Below are 24,619 nucleotides of genomic sequence, written 5' to 3'. Positions count from 1 at the left end.
ATAATTATATGAAAGAACATTTTTCGAGATACATGGTGCATAATACATCCGGAACCGGCCCTCGAGTTTTTGATATCCTAGAAATTTTTTGAATTTTGTGTACCTACTTTTTAAAATCGTAAAGAAAATCTGGCTATCGTGTTGACTTGAATTTAGTCCAACCTCATGATTCTCAACAAACTTCAGCTTCTTCTACGCATATCAAATCATTTTGAAATCTTATTAGGTCTCTTTGAGCACAACCTAAATTAAAAAAATTATGTGGAAGCTTTTGGTTAATGTTTTAGCAACAAAAGAAAATTTGTAACTGCTCATCATCCTCAAACCGTTTAATTTGTCATGATAACATTGAATCTGTAGAGCACGTGGATTTTGAGTGTGACTAGATGAGAGTAGTTTAATTCTCGAGTTTTTTTAACTCTTATTTCTTCTTTGCCAGGTATGTCCTGCAGCAAATCTGCAATGGTTAACTCTCTCATTGTTGTTACTACCCCTAAAGAGAATTTATATCTCATATCTGGATTTTCTTTCATTGCCTAGTCAATTTGGATTTGTCTTTTCTTAATTATTAAATCAGCCTCTTAAGCTTAATCTGAATATTTATCATTGTTAAATTCCTCGTGTTTGGAGTCTCCAAACTATGTCATCAATTATTCATCGCCGTAAATCTCTCACCATGCATTATCGATGAGGTAGTATGCATTATCGATGAGGTAGAATTGTGATGGTGTACTTGACAATATCTTCCTCATACCGCTCAACTCTTGCGGTATACTGCATCTCTTTAGGACTCAGCTGCTGCTATTATAGAAAATTCCAGATTTATAGCGTATATTTCGAATATATGCTTATCTCATGTGTCTCGTTTTTGTAACCGTGCAACTCACTGGATTGCTTAAGAAAAACTTTTATAATTGTCTTTTTTTGGACTAAATATCAACTTCTGATGAAAGTTTTTTATAATTGTCTTTTTTACTGAATTTCAACTTCCCATGACGTGTTTCTTAATGTTGAAAAGTGATGCAGGTTATCTTAATTAATTTATTGTCTTAACCCATCCTACCAAAAAAAAAAAGTTATTTCTGTAAAAAAATTATATACATCAAATAAAAATATATTAAATTACTCATTTTCAAAATGAATAACGACATTTTTGATCAGTGATATTTCAATATAAATATATAAAAATAATCATTGATATATCATATGGTTCCAGTTCGCTAATATATGTATGTTCCCTAGTATATGTATGGAGACCGGTTAAATAACATACTCCCTCTGTTTTGAAATATAAGTCGTTTGACTTTTTGGCACACATTTTTAAGTCCTTTGACCGCATAGTTAAAATCGTTATTTTTAAATTTTTTTTTTTAATAATAGTACATGATTAATATTATAATTTGGAAAATGAAAATTTTAAAAATAATAGTTTTAATTAAGCGGTCAAATGAGTGTGTGCCAAAAACTCAAGAGATCTGTGGGCAGCCGGATGAATATTAAAACAAACTTTTAATACCGGGTACATGTTTGAGGAACCTGGACCCTGATATGCAGTATATATATTTTTGGCCGAACCCAAGCTCCTAGGTGTTGGTCCTTTAAACCCAAAATCCCAGTCGGTAGTGCAATGGAGAGATCTTCAAGTCCCGGGAAGGAAAGAGCGATGGCTGTGTGGAACCCTAGATCGCTCTGGAACAATATGCTTGAAAAACTCACAATCTCTGATGAACAGAATGATAATAATAAATTCAAGGAGAAGATATCCAATTTATACAAACTAGCTGCTTCAACTACTGGAAGACGAAGGAGAAGAAGAAGAAAGACTTATCTTCCTCTTCCTCTGCCTTCTGTTTACACCACTGACTATCGCTTGTACGCATCTCCCTTCTTTTCAATTTACGTGTTTCGAAATTCCTGTGATTTCTTTTATTCTCGAATTAATTGTTTTTGTTAGGTCTTGATGTATGTAATGTAAATTTGGTGTTTACAAGCACACTTTTTGAATTGATACTAGTTAGTTAATTAGCGGAGTAAGAGAGGACTTCCTTTCGTGTAGTTTAGAATGTGGCACAGTGGCAGCTACTTTTGTGTATAACCGAAGAGCCCTAAAAACATTCTCGAACTTTTTAATTGTTGCAAGCATATGCTGAAACTACATATCTTTGATTCCCCCCCCCCCCTCCTGGATTGCTACATTTTGCATTTTGTTGTAGTATGGCAATGGTATCACAATTGTAAGCTTTTGAAAGTAAAATGCGATAGGCACCGAGTTGCTCACCTTCCAAGCGAAACTGCAGCGTCAAAATTTAATGATCAGTTGGTTTCTTTGGTCTTTACTAAGTTAAAGCTACGTCTTCAGCTCAATTTTCTCTGCAAACTGTGGGTGCTTTTGCCATCTATTTGTCTGAATAATTCCTTTTGTCCGCTTTTTGAACTTTAACGTACAATACAGCTAGATCACGCTCCTTCAATCTCATGAATGGACCATTCCATAAACTCATCTCCTTTAGTCTGCAAATCCTCTTCGAGTCTAAATTATGCTGAGGGAAATAATCTGGTTTTAAAGTATTTTTCTGTTGTTGCTCTGGTTCTTGTTGTGCCATTATGTAATATAATTGTTCGAGCTGAGAAATCCATCGTCTTTTGGACAATGAGGACATAAATTCTGCTAAATTCTTCCACTACTTTCTCACCTCAGCAATCTATATTTAAGTAAAATTGGCTGATGGTCTGTGCAAGACATTGTTACCATAATAATTGTCCCAACTCCCAAATCTCCTCGTTTGTTTTGGTTCATTTGCCTTTTAGATGGATCATCAATTCACCATCATGATTATGCGTATACACATAGAGGATTGGAATTTATTTATACGTCGAAAAATAATGTTGTGTTCTGTTGAGAAAATTACTCGACTATAATACTGCTGCAGAAGTTAAATTGTCATTTTTTAATAAAAAGACATGCAGGAGGGGGTGAAATGTGTCAAAAGTTAGATATCATGTTGTGTTAGTTTTCTAGAACGAACCTTAACTTATGAGGTGCAAAATTTTGTTTACTTAAGTAATCATCCAGAGCATTGATCTAAAGGAAGTCTTAAAGAAAGCACAAAGTTTTCATCTATGCATGATTGTCAACTCCTAAAACAGACTGTGAGTACTTTGTCTAGGCCCTAGGAGTTTTTGTCAAGTAAAAAGCTAATTACACATAATACTGTAAATAGATATCAACTTCCCAGTAGTAAACCCTGACAAAAAAAAAACCTCCCAGTAGTAAGTTTCCAGAACAATTTAATGCTTTATTTAAATTCTAAAGTTACTAATTTAATGACATCAATATGTTCACTCTGCATTTTTGTCTAACATGGATCATGGATGATTCTTATGAGCCCCATTTTTGGAAATAGTAAACATGACCTTTCACAACATACTAATATGTCAGTGTAGTACTATATATGACTTTTTTTTTTTAATGTGAGAATGACTTCATAATGGAATGCAATATTTGCTTCGTGAGTTATAAGTAGCCACAAGTACAACTTTCCTCATTAAGATTACCACATGACATGCAGGAAGTTCTTCGAGGGGTCTGGAATTTTTGATGTTTTGGAGGACATTTTGGAGTATATCTTTGTAAACATGCATAGCATCCAAAAGAACTTACAATTTTGGCAATCTAAAGCAGAGGTGAGTTAAGCTTTTCCTCCTAATTGCAGGAAGTGACCCAAGGACAAATTGAGTTTCTAATAAAATATAGTATGTGAATATATGATATGCAGTGTGCTTTTCTATATTTTTCTTAGGGATCACGTGGACAGAAAGTATATTTCATGATTTGTGAGAGAGGACCCCGTGCATTTGTTGATGGCATTATTCAGTTGATACGGGATTGTGTTTCAGAGGGTTCTGGTATGCAGAATCTCTACTATTCTGCCACTAGTCATATATACGACAGGATAGATATCTTAACAAGCTTAAGATTTGCCCTTGCAACATTTTTGGCGCAGGTTTAGTTTCTTTTGCTGTATTATATTTTCACTTATATCTGCTATTAATTAGCTCTAATAAAACTAGTTTCTGGTTTCCGAGGTTATATTGATTTGCTTTTAATCGTTTGTTATGTAGTCCCTAAACTTCTGCAGACAATCTCAGTTTCATGGATTTTCTCAATCCATTAGGATTATGAGTTACGGCTCTGCACAAAAGCAATAACATAGGGTTGAAGTAAATTTAATAGGTTGGTCCATCGGCATGTTTTGTATCTATTAGGTCTAACAAAAAAGAAGCTACATATAAATGCATACAGATGATTTTGCAAGCTGCAGACTATTTTTTATAACATTATATTTTCAGCCTGTCCGTGAAAATTGAGGGTCACTCATGGAGTGGCAAGGCATATATGTGTGTCTGTGTGATTTAACTCCTATGTTCTTTTGAGTTTGCAATTTCTTATTGAAAAGACTACACAAGATATTATATCTAACAGAATCAGGGAAAAATCATGTAAAATATTGGTTTCTCATTATGTGTTTAGAAATTCGTTTTTCTAAATTAGATTGTCAAGGTGTCAGAACTATCTGCCCTTAATGAGTGGTAGTATAGAGATTTGACTATTCTTTAATCTGTGTTTTTGGGATATCTAATTAAGTAATCATTTTTGGATTATTTTAAATTACGGTCCTTACGTTGTGCAGATTTACATAGAAATTGACAAATTTGGGGATGAGTTAGCAAAGGATGCAGAAAAGTCTGGACCTTTGTTATTGTTAACCGTGGATGGTTTATTTTCAAAATTAGAGGCTTCAATAGCTCATCTTTATGCTCCACCACAGGTAGTGAACATATGATATGCTATTTTTTCATATTACATTCAATATTGTTTTTCCCAGTTTTGTACATGATTACCTTTGTAGTCTAAATTCTAAAGAACGTGAAACATCAAATGATGCATTAAGTGGTTAAAACAGTCGATAGTATCGTTTATATAAGATTAACAAACTTCGTTACATACAATTGGTTTCTGCAGAATGGGTCTTCTGTTGATGGAAGTTGTTCGGTTCCCCTAAGGTTTGAGAAACTGTCGGAAGTAATGCAGGAAGGATCTCAGTGGACTGGCAGTGAGATAAAAGATGCCGTCGAATTGATCTATCAGAACCTACACAAATTGGACTCATACTTATCGGTGCTTGTAAGAGCTCTATCTCAGCCTTTTAAGTTTGTTGGCACCAGGACTGTTTCTTTTTGTTATATAAATAAGTTTGCTTGAAGTGCATCTCAGTATTCTAGTATCTGGAACCTGGTACAAAAATCTATTTGATAAGGATATTATAGAATGTAAAGGCCGGTGGCATAGCTTACTGCATCACTGCAAGCATTGTCCTCTGAATAATAAGTTTTGACAATTTTTGTAAACAAACATGTCAAGATAGCATGTTACTTGCTTTCTACATTTACATTTACATGCACACGGATACAATATATTACCATTTATAATCTGTGTCATGAACTTGTATGTGAATTGGTGCTGGTACTTAAAAGTAAAATTTGTTAAATTCTAAAATCTGGGGATACGGATATAGACAAGCAATTCATTTCATTAGTCATGATTTAGTGAGCATTTCAAGTCTATGCTGTAATTTAGATATGACAATCAACAGATTGAATCTGACATAATATTTATAGCATAAAACTCACAGTTTATACATCCACATGTATTGTCAACTGGACATGCTGACACAATAAAAAAATATATGTTAGAGAAAGTTTAAAGTTTGTCCCTATATATTAGGAGGCTAAATTTAAAAATGGAGTACAAACTATGTTGTTCTTTCTTCTCTGGTTGTCTTGTGAGAAAATATATGCTCAAACCATAGCCACCTCTGTTCCTGTTTGAACGTCAATGTAATGGGAAGATTTTACTGCATGCATATGCCAAATTTGGAAATTATAATTGTTTTCTACACTTTTAATTGGAATGTGGACAGAATTCTATCTTTCTCCTTGTGTACTTGTGAAAAGAATTTCGTACCCAGTGCAGCAAACCACATCAGTAGGTCTGGTGAAGGTCCCAATGTACACAACCTTACCCCTGATCTATCAAGGACCACTTCCAGTGCTTATGTAACCCTGTTTACTTTTTAAATTTCACATTCTATCAAAAACTACATGGTTCTATTTATTCTAGCTTTTAAATTTCACATATTCTTTATTTCCTCTAAATTTAGAATGCAACTTTTCTTCTCCGTTCTTTTCACTTTAATGGTAGTTTGTATCATATCCTGTCGGTGTATGCTCATGCAGATTTAATAGAAGCTTACTTTAAACAGTTCGAAAGAATTTGTGTTAAAGTTTAGTGTATTATGTTAGCAAGATAACTGAATACACTCTGAATAACATGCTGTTTAATCTTCTATTTACCATATCGGTTTTTCTATGGTGTGCCCAAGGGCACACACTAAGCACTAAAACTTATAAATTTGGGAGATTTTGATTGGCTTACACTCTTTAATAATGATGGCCCCCCTTGCATTTACAACAACCACACCAATCAAATCCCTCCAATTTTATAAATGTTAGTGCTTAGCATGTGCCCTTGGGCACACACTAGACAAACCCTTACCATATTAACACTAAAATGAAATGCTGTTTTGCTCATATTTGTCATTACATTCTTGGCTGTAAAGTCAAGCAGGAGGGTGTGACTTTTGTGCTTTCAAATTTGCATTGTGTACTTAAACTGTGACTCATTGACACACTTCACTGATGGTCTTTCCGATTTCAACTTACGTGCGGGCTGTTACTAGTTGGAAAAAGATCGTCACATTCTTGGTCATGGATCAACGATTTTCCAACAGTGATTTATGGGCATACATTATGAATGCGAAATCCTGTTTGATTTGAATGAAGTATGAAAGTAATGTTTAGTAGTTGAACTTTACACTGAATAGTTAATTTGTGAAGTTGCTAATTTAGGAATGCACAAACTTTTCACCAAAGTTATGGGTTGTCTTGATGAAACTAAGCCTTCTCGGGATTCTCGAGTTCCCACTCTTATCTAGTCTTTCTTTCTCACACAGAGATACAGTGACAGAGACATTTAATTTCTATGTGGCCCTATCTGTTTGATTTCGGCTGCTAAAGTTAATGAGTTTTAGACATTTGACTTCCATTTGCACTAAAGTTTTGTATATGCTAACTTGCCTTTTTTAGAGATATAGTGACATGGCTACTTCTCATTGAATAATTCATTTCAAACTACAGTTTGTGAATATCTTGCCCAGTTTTTGGTCACTCCAGTTCTGTGCATCTCTTCATTGAATTATTGACTATCTACTGTCACCTATGTTTAGGTGTCAGAACATCAAAAACCGAGAAAAGTAACACTGTACTGGATGAGATATGCATGTGGCATTTTAGGCATCTCAGTCTGTTCCGCTTGGCTTCTACGACATAGCAAATTGACGGGGAGTCATGATATTGAGCATTGGATTCGTGAGGCCAAGGATTCAACTGTTAGCTTTTTTAGTGACCATGTTGAAAAGCCGGTTAGATCTGTCAACTTTTTTATTATGATATTTAGCTGTTTCTGCGTATAGTCATGACTCATGAGTATGCTCGAATTTGATTTTCTGTTCTCCACCAGGAATGTCAATTATAATATGTTATTATAGAATGTATTCTGGATGGTGCTATATATATGTAGGGGAAAATTCAAAATTTACTTTAAGTACATAAAAGCCCCCCCCCCCCCCCCCCGCGCTCAGATGTCGTCACATGCATGCTTAACTATATACAAGGCACACTAAAATAAGTTGATGATAAATAGTCATAGAATTTACTCTAATGGTGCTTCTTTACCAGCTTCTTTCCATACGAGATGAGCTTTTTGACACATTTAGAAAGAGACACAAAGGTGTTATGGAGCTTGAGGAGGTGAAGCTAACTACTAACTCTTTGCACAGGTAGGTTATGTTTTTGAGGGGGCACCTCCTCTTTTTTTTTTTTTTATAAATATAATATTTAGTTTTTTCTCCCTGATTCATTGTCCACATAAAAAACAAGATCGTGTCACTGCAGAATGCAAAATGCCATCATGTTTTAAAAAAAATTGGCAGCATATTAATTTTATGTCTCCACGACTCCTTACTTTGTATGTTGTAATGGATCATGCATCTGGATGAGTTTCAAACAGAGTTGGATATCCTTTGCCTATGCCTGTACCATCAATTAGTTGCACCTACACGAAACTGGATTTAATAAATTATGCTATGCTTACACTAATTTCTCAAATTTAAAGCAATGGAGTGGCAATAAATATAGAATGTGTTAGTAATAATGATGATAAAATAGTTAAAGTCAAATTAAACTTACTATAAGCATACATAAACGTAAGACCCATCTTTTATAATAATCCCACATCTCAAATCTTATCTTCTTCTAAAACTACCCACATCTCAAAAGTACTAGCAACAGTTCTGAGATGAACAAAAAGGAGGAATAACCGGTCATGAGCCATTCTGTGAATCTTTAGAATAACCGATGTGGAACAGATCTTTCTTGTATCTGTCTTTAATCTTAAACATGTAACTTAAAGTCGAGGGTTCAACCCTCCGTCAAAGAACAAATGAGAGTTTGCTAGTTTGGGACAGGGCTTTAGTACCTGTTAGCGCACAGCTATGCAATAGGAAGGGAAGAGTCTAAATCGAACCCCTTTATTGTTTTCTTATAATCAAAGCATGCTGCTGTACAAGGAGATTAGACTGTCGGATAAGACTAAGCAGCTTCCTATTGTTCGAGTCCACCCTTGGCCTATTAGAATCATGATTAAGCAAGTGTGCGAGATTGTATAAAGTTCTGTAAATGACAATTGTTTGATTATATATAAACATAAATATTCAAAAGACTAGTTAATGACTAGTGAGGACTGGTTTAGGACTGATTGAAGGACCTGTCTTTTGAGGACTGGTTCAGGACCGGTCAGGTATTGTTGACCAGTCCCTTGACCGAACTGAAGAAAACTAAGTCCGAATAACTTTGTTTTTATCAGCTTCATTTCTATATGTGGGGAATTGAGATACTTATTTGGAAATTAAATGTAACTGAGCTCTGAAAGTAAAATAAATAAACACAACGTATAATATTTATGAATAAGAATGCAAAAATCAATATAAACCTAACTTTCCTGACTCCTCACAATTGCAAAACATAAATTTTATCTTGCAAGTAAACAGAAACCTAATAATAAAAATGATAAAATAATTTTTTCCGACATTTATTTGTGTTCCTCGTCATTTTCTTCTTGTGGAGAAAACAAAGTCTCGATACTGTAAATAGGATTATGTGAGAACCATGTATATGAACAAAGGGGAACAAATATTTTTTTTTTCTCTTCTTTAAGAACGCCAATTCAGATGCAAAGAGTAATGAAAAGTGTGTTCATTGTAAAGAATACTCAAACTGATGCTAGGCAACAGAATTTAGCTGTTATGCTTTCCAAGCTAGGTTTATTCTTATTATCTATGCAAATATTGTAATCTCCCACATACCAAATAGCTAAGAACAGCTTTTTAATATGAATATGTTTTGTCTAAATTGGTCACTATGTATTGCAAAATGCATATGGAGTCATCTTTCAAAACATTTTAATGTTCACATTAACATGTCATTTTGTTAATTTTTCCTTCCTTGGCCAAAGTCATATGCCTGGGAATAGAAAGCTTGCTCTAACAGTGTACTTGAGCCAAGAGCAAGAAAAGCTTGTTTTTTTTTACAATGCTTTGCGCACAATGTCAATCCATAGTCCTGCAACAGTGCATGCACTTATTCAAGTAATTAGGACCTTGACGTATATGCATGGCCTGTTTGCAGAATGTTGCTGGCTTTCAGCGAGCAGACTCAAGGTCAAAAGTTTCCAGATAATGCTTCTGATCAAGAATTGCTGGAAATCATGATGGCTAGGTGATAAACCTTTTCTGAGATGTTGCTACGTAATTTAATTTATAGATATATTGGTGTGCATAAGCTTGGGAATTTGTTAACACTGAATTTACTTTCTCATGTCACTTTTGGTTGTGGTTTAATCATCTTCATTCACGTGCTACCTTTGGTGGTATTAATTATAAGAACACGGTTTGAGTGTACTGTATATATCTATTTAGTTTATCTTCTCTAGATATTTTCTTGTAGTCTAAAATGTGTTACTTCATTTATTTTAGTTTGTGTTGTATTCATTTCTTACTTTGGTTTGTCATTTTATCTTGTGTTGTACCTATATGTTATGCATGATTTATTTTTGAAACCTTGCTGAATTTTGGATTAGAATAAAACTCACTTTTGACTTGAATTTACATAATAACAATAATATGAACTTGAAGCTATAGGAATTATAATTAAGTGAAAAGGGAGATTGTAATAACATACTCCCTCTGGTCTCTTTTATAAGTCTGTTTTACTTTGTCACGTATTTCCACAAGCTTTGAATCTATAGAAAAAAAAAATATTTTTAAATTTTCTTTTTCTCAATCATAATTTACGTATTAAACTTTTATTCAGAAAAACAAAATTAAAGAATATTAATTTTAACTATCGAGTCAAGGCTCGTGAAAATATATGAACAAAAGTCAAATGACTTATAAAATGGACCGGAGGGAGTATTTAACACCCGAACCTGTCATGAGCAGAAAAACTTGACAAAGGGTCTGACTTCCCTTGATATTAATGCCTCATAGAAGAGTTGTGGTGTCACCGCTGTGGTGATATAAGCATCAGCATCATCAACTTCCGCAAGAGTCAGCAACATTTTCTATTAATAGTTCATGTAAGTAGTCCCTATCAATGTTGCTGACTGTTGCTGAAGTTGGTTTCAAGTGAAAACTGCAGTTCCTGGTGCATGTAAAGTGTGAAATAACAATATTACCTAATCATTAAGTGCCCAATTATGAGAATGTCTATTTTTTATTGGTCTTTCATGGATATGAGTAGTAAATGATGAAATTGTGCCTTGTTAATTGTATATCGGTTAGTTCGTAAACAACTTTGTCTTAATTTTTTAGCTTTTGAATCTCTATAAAGTTTTATTCTTTTTTTTTTTTATTTTGCTGACTATTTACAAAATATTTCATCCACTCTTAAAATGTGATTACTGTCTGTTGTCACTCTTATCATGCTCTTTTAATGTTATAAATTATATATTATAATTTACTACTTTTAGCCAAAAGCCTTTGCTAATTGTTGTAGCATTTCTAAAACATGTGCTCAATCCATAGTAAGTTCTATAAAGATTCTTCATTGAGTTTTGGTCGTAGTAATAATCACGTATATGGAAATTACTCCACAGTTGACCAAAAATATTTCAAGTGGAGCATTTATCAAGTAAAGTTTTAAAAATTAGCAATTTATGAACACACAATTCAAAATGACTCTTCTCTTATCTGGTTCCACGAAAAATGTATTGCAGCGTTTTCTCCTAGTATATGTTTCTCTCTTCGATAGTCGAGTATTTCTCTCATCATTTTTGTTAATTGTTTTTTCCTTGTATTTTTCTTTTTATATTAAATGATTTGTATTTCCACTGTGGCTGTGTTTTTGTTGAATAAGTGGTCATATGTCGTTTCTTTTTCCTGTGTAAATGGTTTTTTTTACTTAGATATGAAAAGGAGCTTATGCATCCCATTCAGAATCTTCTAAAAGGGGAGCTTGTTCGTGCTATACTTATCCAGGTTTGAATGGTATTGGATTTTGGTCTCTAACTAGTGGTAGTACTTGCATCTGACAATATCTTTTGCCTTGACAGATTCAAAAGCTAAAACTTGATATTGAAACGTAAGTACCTCTGTTATTCTTATTTCTCATTGGTAAGATCAGTTTTGTGATTGATGTTTAAGCTATGCATCCTTTGTGTAAAATATTCACATACTGAACAGGGCGTTGCTAGAATTGGACCAGATACTTAGGGCTAATGAGATAAACTTTGCAGTTCTAGCTGCTTTACCAGCTTTTCTTCTCTCCCTAGCTATCCTTGCTCTGATCCGTGCATGGCTTAAACAGGTAAATACCTATTTTTTGTTCAAGAATGAATCAAGTCAATACTTTAAGCATTAGAATGTAAATGAATAGTTTTAGTATATTAGTATGTACCAGCTTAAAAATCCTGCGATGCACTGGCCATTATATAAAATTAAATACGTATGTGATTAATGATATTTGAATCTGCAAGAGACCAGCCCACAACATAAACCAGGTGTAGGCCCAAATCCAACAAGAGACCACCCCATAACATACAGCAGGAGGTGTAGTCCGAAATCCAACAAGAAGATTAGTTAAATACAACCATAGAATGTGGGGATGAAGGGCAGAATAGTAATATACTAATTAAAGAATAATGTAGAAGCGTTTAGATAAGGGTGTGAGTATGGGGGGAGGATTTTATCAAATGTTTTGTAATCAAACGCTTAGGATTTGTGGGAGTTCGTCGCTTCTCGAAGTGTGGCACTTATCTTTAAATTCAGTCTACCTTTCAGTATTATCAGTAAACTATTGTGTAATTGCGTGTTTGGTGCTAATATTATAGTGTGAGGCTGTGGTTCACTGCAGAATCCTATATAATTGTTTATGGAAAACAATAATATAAAATTATATTTTAATAATGACATTGACGGGATTTGAACTCAAACCCATTAATAGTATCTTAATTTGTCAAATATGGAATATTCTTTGGTATAATATCTAATGGTTGTTATCTATTCAAGCAAGAAGATCCGACTGCCATTGTCAGGGATAACCAAGCTACAAATTATACTTATGTTCAGTTATAATAGTATGTTATAGAATTCTTGGTCTTCGTTAACAAGACAACTTAAAATGAAAATGGAAAAATCTGTTTCTTTTTTTAGTTCCGGGTTTCTTTGCTTACCCCTAGTTTAATGTGCTAGGACATTAAAATGTTATGTTTTCAAGATTTGATATACGATGCCAGAGCCTGGTGAACAGCATCAGAGAGTATAATAGTTATCACAGTGAGCTATAACCTCTTGAAATTTGAAATATTGCAAGTTGATTGATAGTATTTTACCTTGTATCAGTAATGGCAATTATAAAGATGATTACTGTTATCCATCTCATAATTTCCTTATAAAGATTAGTATGGTTTTACTTGTAGTAACAGTCAGAATTTGTTGTTTAAGAGTTTTGCGACATATAAGTCAGTCTAGCGTCTGAAACCTGTATGAATGAAAGACATGCTTACATGGATAGAATTATGCATATTTACAAAAAAAAAAAATTGGCGAAGTAATAGACGAAAGTAAAAGGTAACATATATGTGGGGATAGTATCTGACTATTAAAAAAAAACGAGCATGATTGGATTAGAAGTTATAATAATTTTTGTAAAGATTTGGTATTTAGTAATATTTAAAGGAGAGCAATTGCAATTAATATGGAGATTTAGAAGGTAACAAGTTGAAGCCCAAAGGACTTTGATTTCTTGTTTTACTCGGTTTGTTCCAAAATGACTTCTAGCTTTTGGTTGAACTAGCTAAAAAAGACTATTATTAGGTATTATCTACAGCTTTTGGCTATTCAGAACTAAAAGTTGAAAACTTTGCAAGAGCTGGATAATTTCAAGAGTTTATGTCTTTAAAACTTTAAGTGCATAGAAAGTCAGTGTCACATGAAAGCTGTGCATATAAGTATATGAATGACTAGCCAGCTGCAGGAAAAGGCAAGTTATCATTTAGTATACATACTGCAATTTTAAATTCCTAGTCAGTGGGTACTGTGACCCATAAATTATGTCAAGTCCAAGTCCCAACTCCAGTGCTCAGCAGTAAGGTTGAAGTATGAACATACTAGGCCTAGCCCACTAAAACTAAACTGAGTTCATATTGCAAGTATTTGCAATGCTGAAAGTAGTGATGTCTAAATTGAAAAGACTCAGACTGGATAGGTGACCTTTTTCACATATATACTTTTTTTCCCTCTATTCGAAGATAACGAGTCACCTGATTTAATGAACTTTTCACTTTGATATACTGTTATAATTGTATATTCTGTAAAGCTTGTTTTGTACAACACTGACGCTTATGATTAACAATTTTAAACTGTTCTGTAAGGCAAAATTTTCATTGTAATAAAGGAGTGGCCAAAGTTTTTAACTCACTTTAGTGTCTTGCCCCTTTAGGTATTGCAGATGGCTGAAACTTCATGAGATATATTATATATATGTGTAATATGTATTAGTTATATATAATTTATCGTCAACAACTAGTTGGCTAGCCTGACTTTCGTGATTCGACTCAACTTATTGTCGTATTTACCATAATCCAATATTGTCAGGATACTAGGGCAGAAGGCAGGGGTAGAATCGCTCGACTCCAAAGGAGGCTCCTAATAGTAGAGGTTGAGAAAAGGATTATGGATTTCCAAACTTGCATTGATAAAGGACAGGTAAGAAAACCACATGTACTGTTAATATATGCATGTTACAACTGCAGCAGTAAGTTTACCATTTATTACTCTCTTGGACATTTTATGATTAGTTGCAACTTATTTGTGGCACTTCATATTTCTCTTTCCTTCTGCAATTTATGTTTGTCCTAAAATGTATGATATCATCACAATGTTATTGCTATTTTTACTAATGCACCTTGCTGCTTAGATTATTTTCGCCCTTGTGTTTCTAGACTAGTGCCTTTTTATTCATCTCTTCTGCACTCTTATTGCTCAACCTTATCTTTTCAGGATGAAGATGCTCAATGTACTTATGGATTGCTTTTGTATAGTCTAGATCGCCTATATCGAGCTGTTGAGAGTCATGCAAAGGCAACTGGAGAATGGCAATGGTCAGTTTTTCTTCTTTGGACTGTTAATCCATATTCCTATACCTGTGTTTGTATGTGTGCTAACAGATAACCTATGTAACAGTTTGAGGCAAGATATTACTGACTTGGGTAGACCAGGGCTCCAGACTGCATATAAGCTCGCTATAACTTCACGAATGGATCGGGTATATGATTGCTTGCTCCCTTCACTGAAACGCTATTGATTACAAATCGAGAATTTCCTGAAATGTTTCATGTAGTTGGGGTCTCAGTAGTGCAAGAACTGGAACTGGATAGACCTTTTAAATCCACAACACATCCCATGTTTATGGGAATGTAATCTTACAAATCGTATTAGAATCAAGTCCATTGTAACAAATGGCTGTCAATCCATGTACTGGTTGCATTCATGCAATGGAATATATAAAATAATCTATTCATTGCATTGCATGAATAGATTCCTTTTCTCCAACAGTATTGCAAGTGCTAATCACAAAAGATTGATATAAGGCAATAAGGCATCATTCCTTAATACCAGCTTAACCTGTCTATTTTAATATGTAATTTTCGGAATTTTTTTTTGTTCTTTGAAATTGAGAATAAATCTCACAGATATGAATCAGCATTTAACCGTGATAATTCTTTCATTCAAGAAAGCTTATTATCTAACCGTCGGACATGCAAGATGACCGGGGAAATTTAGACAATAAAACTTTAATGTCCGAAAAGAAAAACCTGTCTTCTTCCAAGAATCCTGAAAATAAAACACGGGAAACAAGAAAAACATAATTCGATGCATATAACAGTTTATATATATTATATATTATAAAAATAAAAAATATATCAATAATTAATTATTAATAAAATCACGTGTATATGCATGTGCTCATCAAAATACTCACATAATTATGAGTTATCATAATTAAGACAATTAAACTCTTAATTAAGGCACAATTAATAAAATATTAAAGCCCTTAATTAAGACACAATTAAGGCCACAAATAAGGCACAATTTACGCCCTCAATTAGGAGGCACAATTAACACCCATAAATAAGGCGCAATTTACGCCCTCAATTATGAGGCACAATTTACGCCCTCAATTAAGGCGTAATTAACTCTTTCCTTTCTGAAACCGTCACCACAACCCTCGGCCACCTCAGCTACAACTGCTACGTTATCTCCCGCACACGATCGTGAAGAGGACGATGACCACCCTACTCAACTTGTTTAACGGGAGCAGGAGCATCAACCGCAACAGCGACATAACCCAATTTCTTCTTGGCAGCTGTAACATCATCGTCATCCTCCTCATCAGATTCATTAGGACCGAAATCAAAAGTCCTGGGCGAGCAAATATACCAAACCAAATATACGAAGGCGGCAGTGAGAGCACTACAACCAACGCCGAAAAGCAGAGTACTAACAATACTCAAAATATCGAGCGTACGATCGAGAATAGAATTGCCGACAGAGGAGTCAAAATTGATCGGGTTGCGAGTTGACTTTTGGGGAGTGGAGATCAGAAAGCCGCGGTTGAGGGAGGCGTCGTCGGCGGAGAAGGTGATGGGTTGACGGAGGGAAGTGGTCTATGAGAAAGTTTTATAATTTTCGGATTTTAAAAATAATGAATAGATAATAAAAATTGTCCCCTTAATACCAGCTTAATCTGTTTATTTAATATGTAATTTATAACTAGGTTATTCTAAACCTCAATCGTCTTTTACATGTCCATTTTGGTTTTCGATGAGTCAAATTGACTAATTTTTGACTAAATATTACAAATTATCTATTCATTATTTTTTAAAATCCGAAAATTACATATTAAAATAGACAGAATATACTTTCTAATGATATAATTTTTATTATTTTTTTCAGTCAAAATATAATCAATTTGACTAGTCAAAAGTCAAAATGGACATATAAAAGGGGACTGAGGGAGTATAATGCATGCCATCATTATTCTAGCGAGGTCTCCTTTATCCCAAAATTGTGCAGGACGCGTATAATTAAACAAGACTTCAATACACCGCTTGTTCAACATCTTTTCGTTGATCCTCCTAATATTTAGAAAATAATTTTATCTTCTCACCTTACGGACGTGAAATCGTCTAGATATGTTCCATCAACTAAATAGTACCATAAATTATAGTTGTTACCATTCAACGTATAATTTATTTCCGAGGAACGACCTTCTAGCACTTCATCAAATAATGGTGACCGATCTAACACACTTGTGTCATTGTTAGATCTAGCAACTCCATAAAATGCATGCCATATCCACAGATCGAATGAGGCTACCACTTAAGTAAGAGTGTTTGAACCCCATTTTGATTTTTGACCACTCAAAAACATCCCTTTCCACACTTTAGGACAATTCTTCCATTGCCAATGCATACAGCCTATACTACCCATCATACCAGGAAAGCACAGGCCTCTCTCATCTTTAATAAACGTCGAACATCATTTGAATTTGGCTTTCACGGATATTCTTTTTCAAATAATAAAATAACATAAGTGATTTTTTTTAAGCATTCAATTACAGTTGACTCCTCAATTCATACATAATCATCATTCATCAACAACATCAACAGACACTTCATATGCCAACATACACATGGCTCAAGTGCATTTTTATAGAGGTGATAAGTCCTTTCTTCCTGGTGCATCAACCCTTTGTTGAAAATAAGGATCGAAATTTGAAAGCGCATCCACAATACGAAGATATACATGTCTTCCCATTCGGAACCTTTTACGAAATGTTTATGGAGTATAGACCGGATTTTCTGCAAAATAATCTTTCATTAGATGTTCATAACCTGCTTCATAGTCTCTGTATATTGTTTCCCAAGATGTTGATAAAGATCCTTCCCTTTGAAATTTGTTAAAGAGATGCAGCCTATATTTCTCATATTTATCATCATCATACTTGAACATCTGCTAAGCAAAATCTTTGTATATATTGAAAATATTGGTCATGTTTGGTGTTTGTTGTTTGCTGTTAACAAGATGTGTGATAGATATGAGTAGCTGATAGTCTTATATAAAACTTTAAACGGATTTATTATGACTAGCTCACAACAGAGACAATCCAAATACTACAAGTCAAACAGTATAATCCAAGCAACACAATCCAAGCACCACAAGCCAAACAGTACAATTCAAACACAACAAACTAGACACTACAATCCCAACACAACAAACCAAACATTACAATCAAAGAAATTCCAACACAATATAAAAAAACATAATTAGAGAAACTAAACTATTTCCTCCTTATTTCTTCGACCAACGATGCATGAACTTCACGCTGAGCTTCAGTCATTTTACTTGTGCCTGTCATAATGATCTTTAAATCCATCTGATTCACATGGTTCTTGTTAAATTCTTCAGATAAAGACAGTTTCCTACATTGAACAACTGTCATATCTTCATTACGTTCAGCATCCACATCTATGACAGTTTTCTTTCCTTTTCCTTTCCTTTTGGCTGTTTTTGTACCTTTAGGACGAACTAGAGATTTCACAACTTTATTGTGATATGGTGTTTCATTATAAGTTGATGACGAATGAGTTTCTTATAGCCACGACGCCTCTTTTAATAAGACCGAGATTACTTTCTTCACAATATTGATGAATTTGTTCCCAAAAAATTCGCCCTTTTGATCAGTACCAATCAGTGATCAATCGTGACATATAACCAAGCACTAATCAAAAGCTTATCTTCTTCTTCTGGTTAAAAAAAAAAAAGAAATAAGCTTATCTTCATCCCATCTCCACTAAAACACTATTTTCTTGTATATCTTCAACTTAAATGCTATTTTCATTTAAATCTGTGACATCTCTACTATCAAAATTAGAAAATTGTGAAAGTGGAGATTTTTGATCATTTCTTGGTGTCGGGTTGTTTCCAAATTAGTGAAGTGGTGTTGGAAAGTTATGACCATATGGAAAAAGATACATTTATGAATTTTGGGTAAATGGAAACAAATTATTTGGAAATGGAAATGAAACATTGGGAGTTTAAGATTTAAAATTTTGTTTTTGTTGCGTTGCAAAGTATGTATTTTCCATATGAGCATTTTGAACAAATGGAAAATAGGGATTTGGATAGTGGAATGGAAAATTGGAATTTGAATTTTGTGAATTTGGAGGTTGAGAATTATTAGGATTCATAATTTCAGAATAGAAAAATTGTTGAAAGAAAAAATTTAAAGAGAGTGAGATAAAAAAAAGATGGACAATACAAATGAAATAAAATATACAAGCTATTTATAACCTACGACTATAACTGATATAAATATGAATGTTACAAAACTGATAAATATTACTTTGAAAGATATGTCTGTTCAGTTGGTCATGCCCTTCAGTTGGTCATGCCCACCAAAGAGGACACTTTCACATTTTTTTTACTTATTTCAACACACAATTTGTGTTGGATAGCGAGTATGAAAGTAAAGTTTTGAGATGAAGCTTAGTTGTGAAGCATGAGATTAGGGTTTTTAATTAAAAAGTGATAACTATTTATATTTTAGAAGGTATAAGTCTATTCTGCCATTTAATTTTTAACACTAACGATGATGATGATGAAGATGGACGGGAGTTGGTCTAACAGTTTCTGACATGCACCGTCCAGACATATAAAGAGTTGGAATATGCAATCAACTAAAATTTAGATATAAATGAAAGTTCAGACATGTAAAGAGTTGGAATATGCAATCAACTAAAATTTGGATATAAATGAAAGTTGAGAGACGCGTTTTGCAAATTTAGTCTTGTAAGATCTATATCTAATTCCTAATCACAAGACAATATACATACGTAGACAATCAGCTAGAAATAAAAGTGTAATCGATCTTAAAGACAAATATCATTCACTTGCTTTGTGATTTATAGCCTCACAGAAAATTGAGTTGAAAAAGCACACAAAGACACAGTGTTGAATTCACACATGCCATAAAATGAAACATATATTATGGATATTGAGAATCTGCAATAAGAGGAAACAGAATGCAGTTGTATTCTAAGTTGAACTACGTTTATTAAACGGTAAGAATCTGTAGTTTACAACTCGAGACGACAATATAACGTGTAAATTGTATATAATATGAAATAAATAAACAATGTAATAGGGTCGCTTCAAGAACATGTTAAGCTTACAAATTTTGCAGATTTGATTGTGGAACAAAAATGAACTGGTAAGAAAATCAAAGTGACAAAGAAACTGCAACAGCAAGAAATGAGGCAAGGCCAAAGGGGCCGATAGTCGGAGCTCCATTCCCATTGTTGGCAGATTCGGGACTGGCTGCAACACCTGGGCCAAGTGTCACGCCACCTACAGTATAAATTATGAATTGCTTAAGTTAGGGAAAGAGAAACTTGCTAATTAAGCGGTGATTCTGATATATAGTCTCTCAATTGATAACGATACTAATGAAGAAAATGATTAAGGATCTGATATCATTTTGTGTTCATATCAAAATTTATAACAGGCTTGGAGGCCTTTCTCCATGTGCCGATGTTCCAAACAGGCCTTTGTGGTTTATATAGAATGCAAGAATTAAAATGTATACTCTATTCACACTGTAATTTGATAAACACTGATTTTTTCTGAATTGAAACAATTTCTAGTGGGAACATATGAAGTATTTTGCTTTTCGAAAAGAGAATAGCACAAGAGTAAAGTATCATGTACCTGGAGAATATGCAGGTACTCCACTTGATGCTGGAGCTTCTCCTGCACTTGGACTTGGAGCAGCTGAAAGGGCAAAAATTCCGATAATGAGTTCATAATGTCAGATATCATTCTTAAGGATCATGCCTCGTCGTTTACCAATATTTTGTGCCAATTCTAATAAACCTCCCTCTCCGATCCGAATCACCCTTTTTTTATTTTTAAATTCTCTACTCTACTGTCTTTTGCTATTACTCTGTATATAGTGAGTTATATATTTAGATTTCCTAATTAGATTAAAATTTTTTGAGACGCGCATATGTTGCCTTGGGATAAACTCAAAAATAATATTTCAAAAAATAGTCAATGATGACCCTCCATGGATTCCCCTATATAAGCCGCGGCTAAAGTTGCAAAAATCAGAGCTTGAATACCACTTGTAAATAATCCAAGGAACATGACAGGTATAGGAACCACTAAAGGTACTAAAGAAACAAGAACAACAACTACTAATTCATCAGCTAATATATTTCCGAAAAGTCGAAAACTGAGTGATAAAGGTTTTGTGAAAGCAGGACTCAATATTTACCTCTACCCAAGTTTAGCAGCAACTCAGTAGTATATCACACTAGCATTTTTGATATATAAATGAATATTTTCCCCGATCTCAACATATATAAATTAATGAATAGTATTTTCCTAAACTTGACAACTGGATAAATTTCTCTGGTCCTGAGAATATTTGATTTAACAAGGTTAAGCGTGAAATTGTGTTATTTGAAATCTATCACACTAGAATTTTTTATATATAAATGAATAGTATTATTTTCTTAAACTTGACAACTGGATAAATTTCTCTGGTCCCGAGAATATTTGATTTAACAAGGTTAAGCGTGAAATTGTGTTACAAACAAGGTACTAGAGACTAGAGAGTACTAACCTGGGCACGCGGAAAGATCAGGAAGTTGAAGACCACAGGTCTTTGGCAGATCAATTGCCCTGCTGAGATCAATTTGAATGCCGAAAGTGGAAGAAGTATCACCAAGCAACAAGCACAAACATGTTGGTTGGTTTTTCAACAGCCCGGAAAGCTCTGGACAGCAAGCCGGATCAGGCTTGGTTGCATTGCTTCCTTGCTGCACGTATCCTAAACAATCCGACATCCCAAACAATGCTGTTGTGCAATCTGTTTCTCCAACAGGTCCTGCTGCCGGTGCCACGCCAGTCACTGCCATAGGCGACTGCACAGGCATTCCAGCAGGTGCCTGTGCATTCGCGGAGTAGTAACATATCACCATCATTGTTAAGAATAGCATTGCTGCTGAAGCCATTGCACTTGAAAATAAGCTTTGGAATAACTACAGTGGTTTAGTTGCCAAAGGGTTACAGAGGAGTATTAAATTTGTAATAGAGGATGGAGATGCAGTTGATGATATTTATGAGAATGAGGTGTTGTGATGTTTTTAGGTCAGCACTGTCTGCATACATGTAAGGGATCAGTTTCGTCGAGACACGTCTCTGACATACTTTCCGCGCTTATTAATCATAAAAAGAGAAAATCACAACAATATTGTTTTAATCGTCAGAAACTAAAATAGACATCAAAACACGCGTTGAAAGACAAAATCACAAAAATATAGAGTAATATATTTGTATGATCGGTATTAAATATGTTGCAACAATCATCGGACGTATGTGACGGGTCGATGACATCTGTAACATGGGGTGGGAAAATTAAAGGTAATTCCGAAACTTTAGGCAGGCCAGAATAAATGATGCCCTTGTTCCAACTACTACCAGACCCTCATAAATTTTGACATCCTGGATATATGCGAGCTCTTCAAACAACAAATTCTCTTTTTTATCTTTCTTTCCCACTTGCACTCACACTCCAACTGCAACATTCCGTCACGCCCCTTTATAAACACCGTCTCTTTTTTGCCAATATTACTAACACTCAGGACTCAATTATTTGACGGCCTTGAATTCTCTCTCTGTGAGGTCTCTTGTTTCACATTCATTAGTTCACATGTATTGCGCATTTCATTTTAGCTTTCCAAATACAACTATCAAGTAGTTAGAATCTTATACTCTTCGATTACATGATCCGTGTATTTTTATTTTTTTTTCCTTGGTTGAGTAACTTATACGGAGTATATTATTCTATGAAATGCAAAAATCATATAAATCAAACATAAATGACTCAATATAAAAAATGATAGATATCTAAAATCCAGATTTTTAGTCCTGAGTCAAGTCGAGTCGAGTCGAGTCTAGTCGATTCAGAGTTAACTCCGTTACAATCTAACAATTTACGTATTCGTGTACTGCTTCTTCTTTTTTTCGGACTTCTTTTTCTTTTTTAAGTTTCACATCTTCTTCCCCGGTACTCCTATATGTATGAAGCGAAAAACATTGACACAGGACGTCTTTCTACTAAAATCTACATATGGTTAAGAAGAAGAAACAAAGATCAAACCAAACATAGAACAGGGTGTGAGGAGGAATGTACGCAGATCATGTCTCACTCTGAAGAGTAGGGAGGCTGTTTGTGTAAAGACCACCCGCTTAGTGTAATACAAAGTAGTATTGTGTGACACATGGAACTCACCATAATATTCAAAATCTTTTGTCGCTAATGCATTACTGAGCTGAATCTTTCTCATAAAGCATGACGATAAAACACTCATCATCTCTATAAGTTACGAGACCAAGTCTCAACTACTATAATACGCCATCTTCGATCATTCTTATCTAATGTCATATCACCGGTGAGATTCAAGGCTTCCATGTCCAAACTTAACTGCTTGGCCCATCTCTGACGGGGCCGACCTCTCTTTCTCTTGTCCCGAACCGATATGTGTTCGATTCTCCTAACCAGTGCTAAGTTACATTTGCGCCTGACACGTCCATACCAACGTAAACATCCCTCCCTTATTTTCTTAGAGATAGACTTAAAAAACGTCGAAAAGTAACATTTCGTATATAATTTGTCATGGTGTTAGCACAAATCCAACGCAACATACGCATTCTGCTGTTTTTAGCCTACGCTCCTGAGCCACACATAATGACACGTGATTATGATCGAAATACGAATCTCACTTTTATCAACAGACTACACAATCAACCAAAAAGATAAATGGCTAGTTAAATAAATTACCGTCTTAATTTATTTTAATGGTCGTTGTTCATTGCGTGTTCACAGTAGTCGTCGTTGATCATTGCTTATTTGTGAACGCATTAATCTGGACTGTTTTATCTTAGAAACGAAATTGCAAGAAACTTATCAGTAATAGCACATTCAAGTCTTCCTCGAAGAATTTATCGATGGGTTTGACGACTCAGCTACTATTTGATTCTTTTACAATATTGAACAGATAAGATTTTATTATTTTCTTGTTAATTTTTCGGTCTCTGATTTATATGTATATTTTTTGTAAGGGTCTCAGGATTTATATTTTATTATGACCTTCATGATTTGTTTTTCTTGTTCTTGTTAAATCAATATATATAACTGCCCATTTCCTTAAAAAAAAAAAGTCCATTCTTGTGTTGTTTCTTTAATTTCCAACATCATCAAGATGATATTATTTACAAATAAAATGGCCCAAATCAAAAAATCTTACTAATTATCATTTTTAAAGTAAAAATAATTCATGTACATTATATAAATTATCAAGTCGAGTTTGAATTTCGGGACTCAAATTAACTCGAATCGGGTTCGCTCAACAAACTTGTCATTGTTCAAATTTGAATTTGACTTTTTTGTGAACCAAATTGAGTTAAACTTGTCAAATTAGTTAAGTCGTGAACCGATACGAGTTAAGTTAATCGAGTTTGATCTCCAGTAAGAAACAAACATAATTGTGCTTGTTATCTGCCAAATGCCAATAGACACTCATGTGATATCAAGAACCATTGCACAAATTTGCAACTACTCCCTCCGTCCCTTTTTATCTGTCCATTTTGGAAAAAAAACACATACCAAGGAATAATTGATTGTATAAACTTTTTCATTAAATACCTCTAATTAATATCTTGAAAATGGTGGAATACCCATACTTTATGTCTTGAAAACATGAATTCAACCAAGTTTTAAATAAGTCAAGCCTTGAAAATTGAAATTATGGAGA

General features: G+C 34.1%; 2 protein-coding genes across 2 annotated transcripts; one reads left to right on the top strand and one right to left on the bottom strand.

Annotated features, from left to right (window-relative positions):
• The first annotated feature begins 1,510 nt into the window (after positions 1-1,510).
• Positions 1,511-15,287, top strand: LOC108194474 (protein DGS1, mitochondrial). Its single transcript, XM_017361420.2, has 14 exons — positions 1,511-1,872; positions 3,570-3,684; positions 3,801-4,004; positions 4,692-4,829; positions 5,024-5,185; positions 7,347-7,541; positions 7,858-7,958; positions 9,865-9,954; positions 11,642-11,714; positions 11,789-11,817; positions 11,919-12,042; positions 14,331-14,441; positions 14,736-14,836; positions 14,919-15,287. The coding sequence occupies exons 1-14, from the start codon at positions 1,628-1,630 to the stop codon at positions 15,037-15,039; spliced, it is 1,809 nt and encodes a 602-aa protein (XP_017216909.1). The 5' UTR covers positions 1,511-1,627; the 3' UTR covers positions 15,040-15,287.
• Positions 15,288-19,808: 4,521 nt separating this feature from the next.
• On the bottom strand, positions 19,809-22,027 carry LOC108194499 (non-specific lipid transfer protein GPI-anchored 2). Its single transcript, XM_017361464.2, has 3 exons — positions 21,427-22,027; positions 20,508-20,570; positions 19,809-20,147 (listed from the first exon to the last, which is right to left on the bottom strand). The coding sequence occupies exons 1-3, from the start codon at positions 21,815-21,817 to the stop codon at positions 20,020-20,022; spliced, it is 582 nt and encodes a 193-aa protein (XP_017216953.1). The 5' UTR covers positions 21,818-22,027; the 3' UTR covers positions 19,809-20,019.
• Between the last annotated feature and the right edge of the window lie 2,592 nt (positions 22,028-24,619).

The sequence above is a fragment of the Daucus carota genome, chromosome 7 (genome assembly GCF_001625215.2).
Source record: "Daucus carota subsp. sativus chromosome 7, DH1 v3.0, whole genome shotgun sequence".
Taxonomy (NCBI): Eukaryota; Viridiplantae; Streptophyta; class Magnoliopsida; order Apiales; family Apiaceae; genus Daucus; species Daucus carota.
The sequence above is the reverse complement of the archived record's forward strand: the minus strand, read 5'-3'. Positions and strand labels throughout refer to the sequence as shown.

Coding starts and splice junctions, on each gene's coding strand:
- LOC108194474 (XM_017361420.2), top strand. CDS start 1,628: ATGGAGAGATCTTCAAGTCCCGGGAAGGAAAGAGCGATGGCTGTGTGG. Junction 7,959..9,864: donor ACTACTAACTCTTTGCACAG/GTAGGTTATGTT, acceptor GCCTGTTTGCAG/AATGTTGCTGGCTTTCAGCG. Junction 11,715..11,788: donor TTCGTGCTATACTTATCCAG/GTTTGAATGGTA, acceptor TTGCCTTGACAG/ATTCAAAAGCTAAAACTTGA.
- LOC108194499 (XM_017361464.2), bottom strand. CDS start 21,817: ATGGCTTCAGCAGCAATGCTATTCTTAACAATGATGGTGATATGTTAC. Junction 20,571..21,426: donor TGATCTTTCCGCGTGCCCAG/GTTAGTACTCTC, acceptor TTGCCCTTTCAG/CTGCTCCAAGTCCAAGTGCA. Junction 20,148..20,507: donor AGTACCTGCATATTCTCCAG/GTACATGATACT, acceptor TTTATACTGTAG/GTGGCGTGACACTTGGCCCA.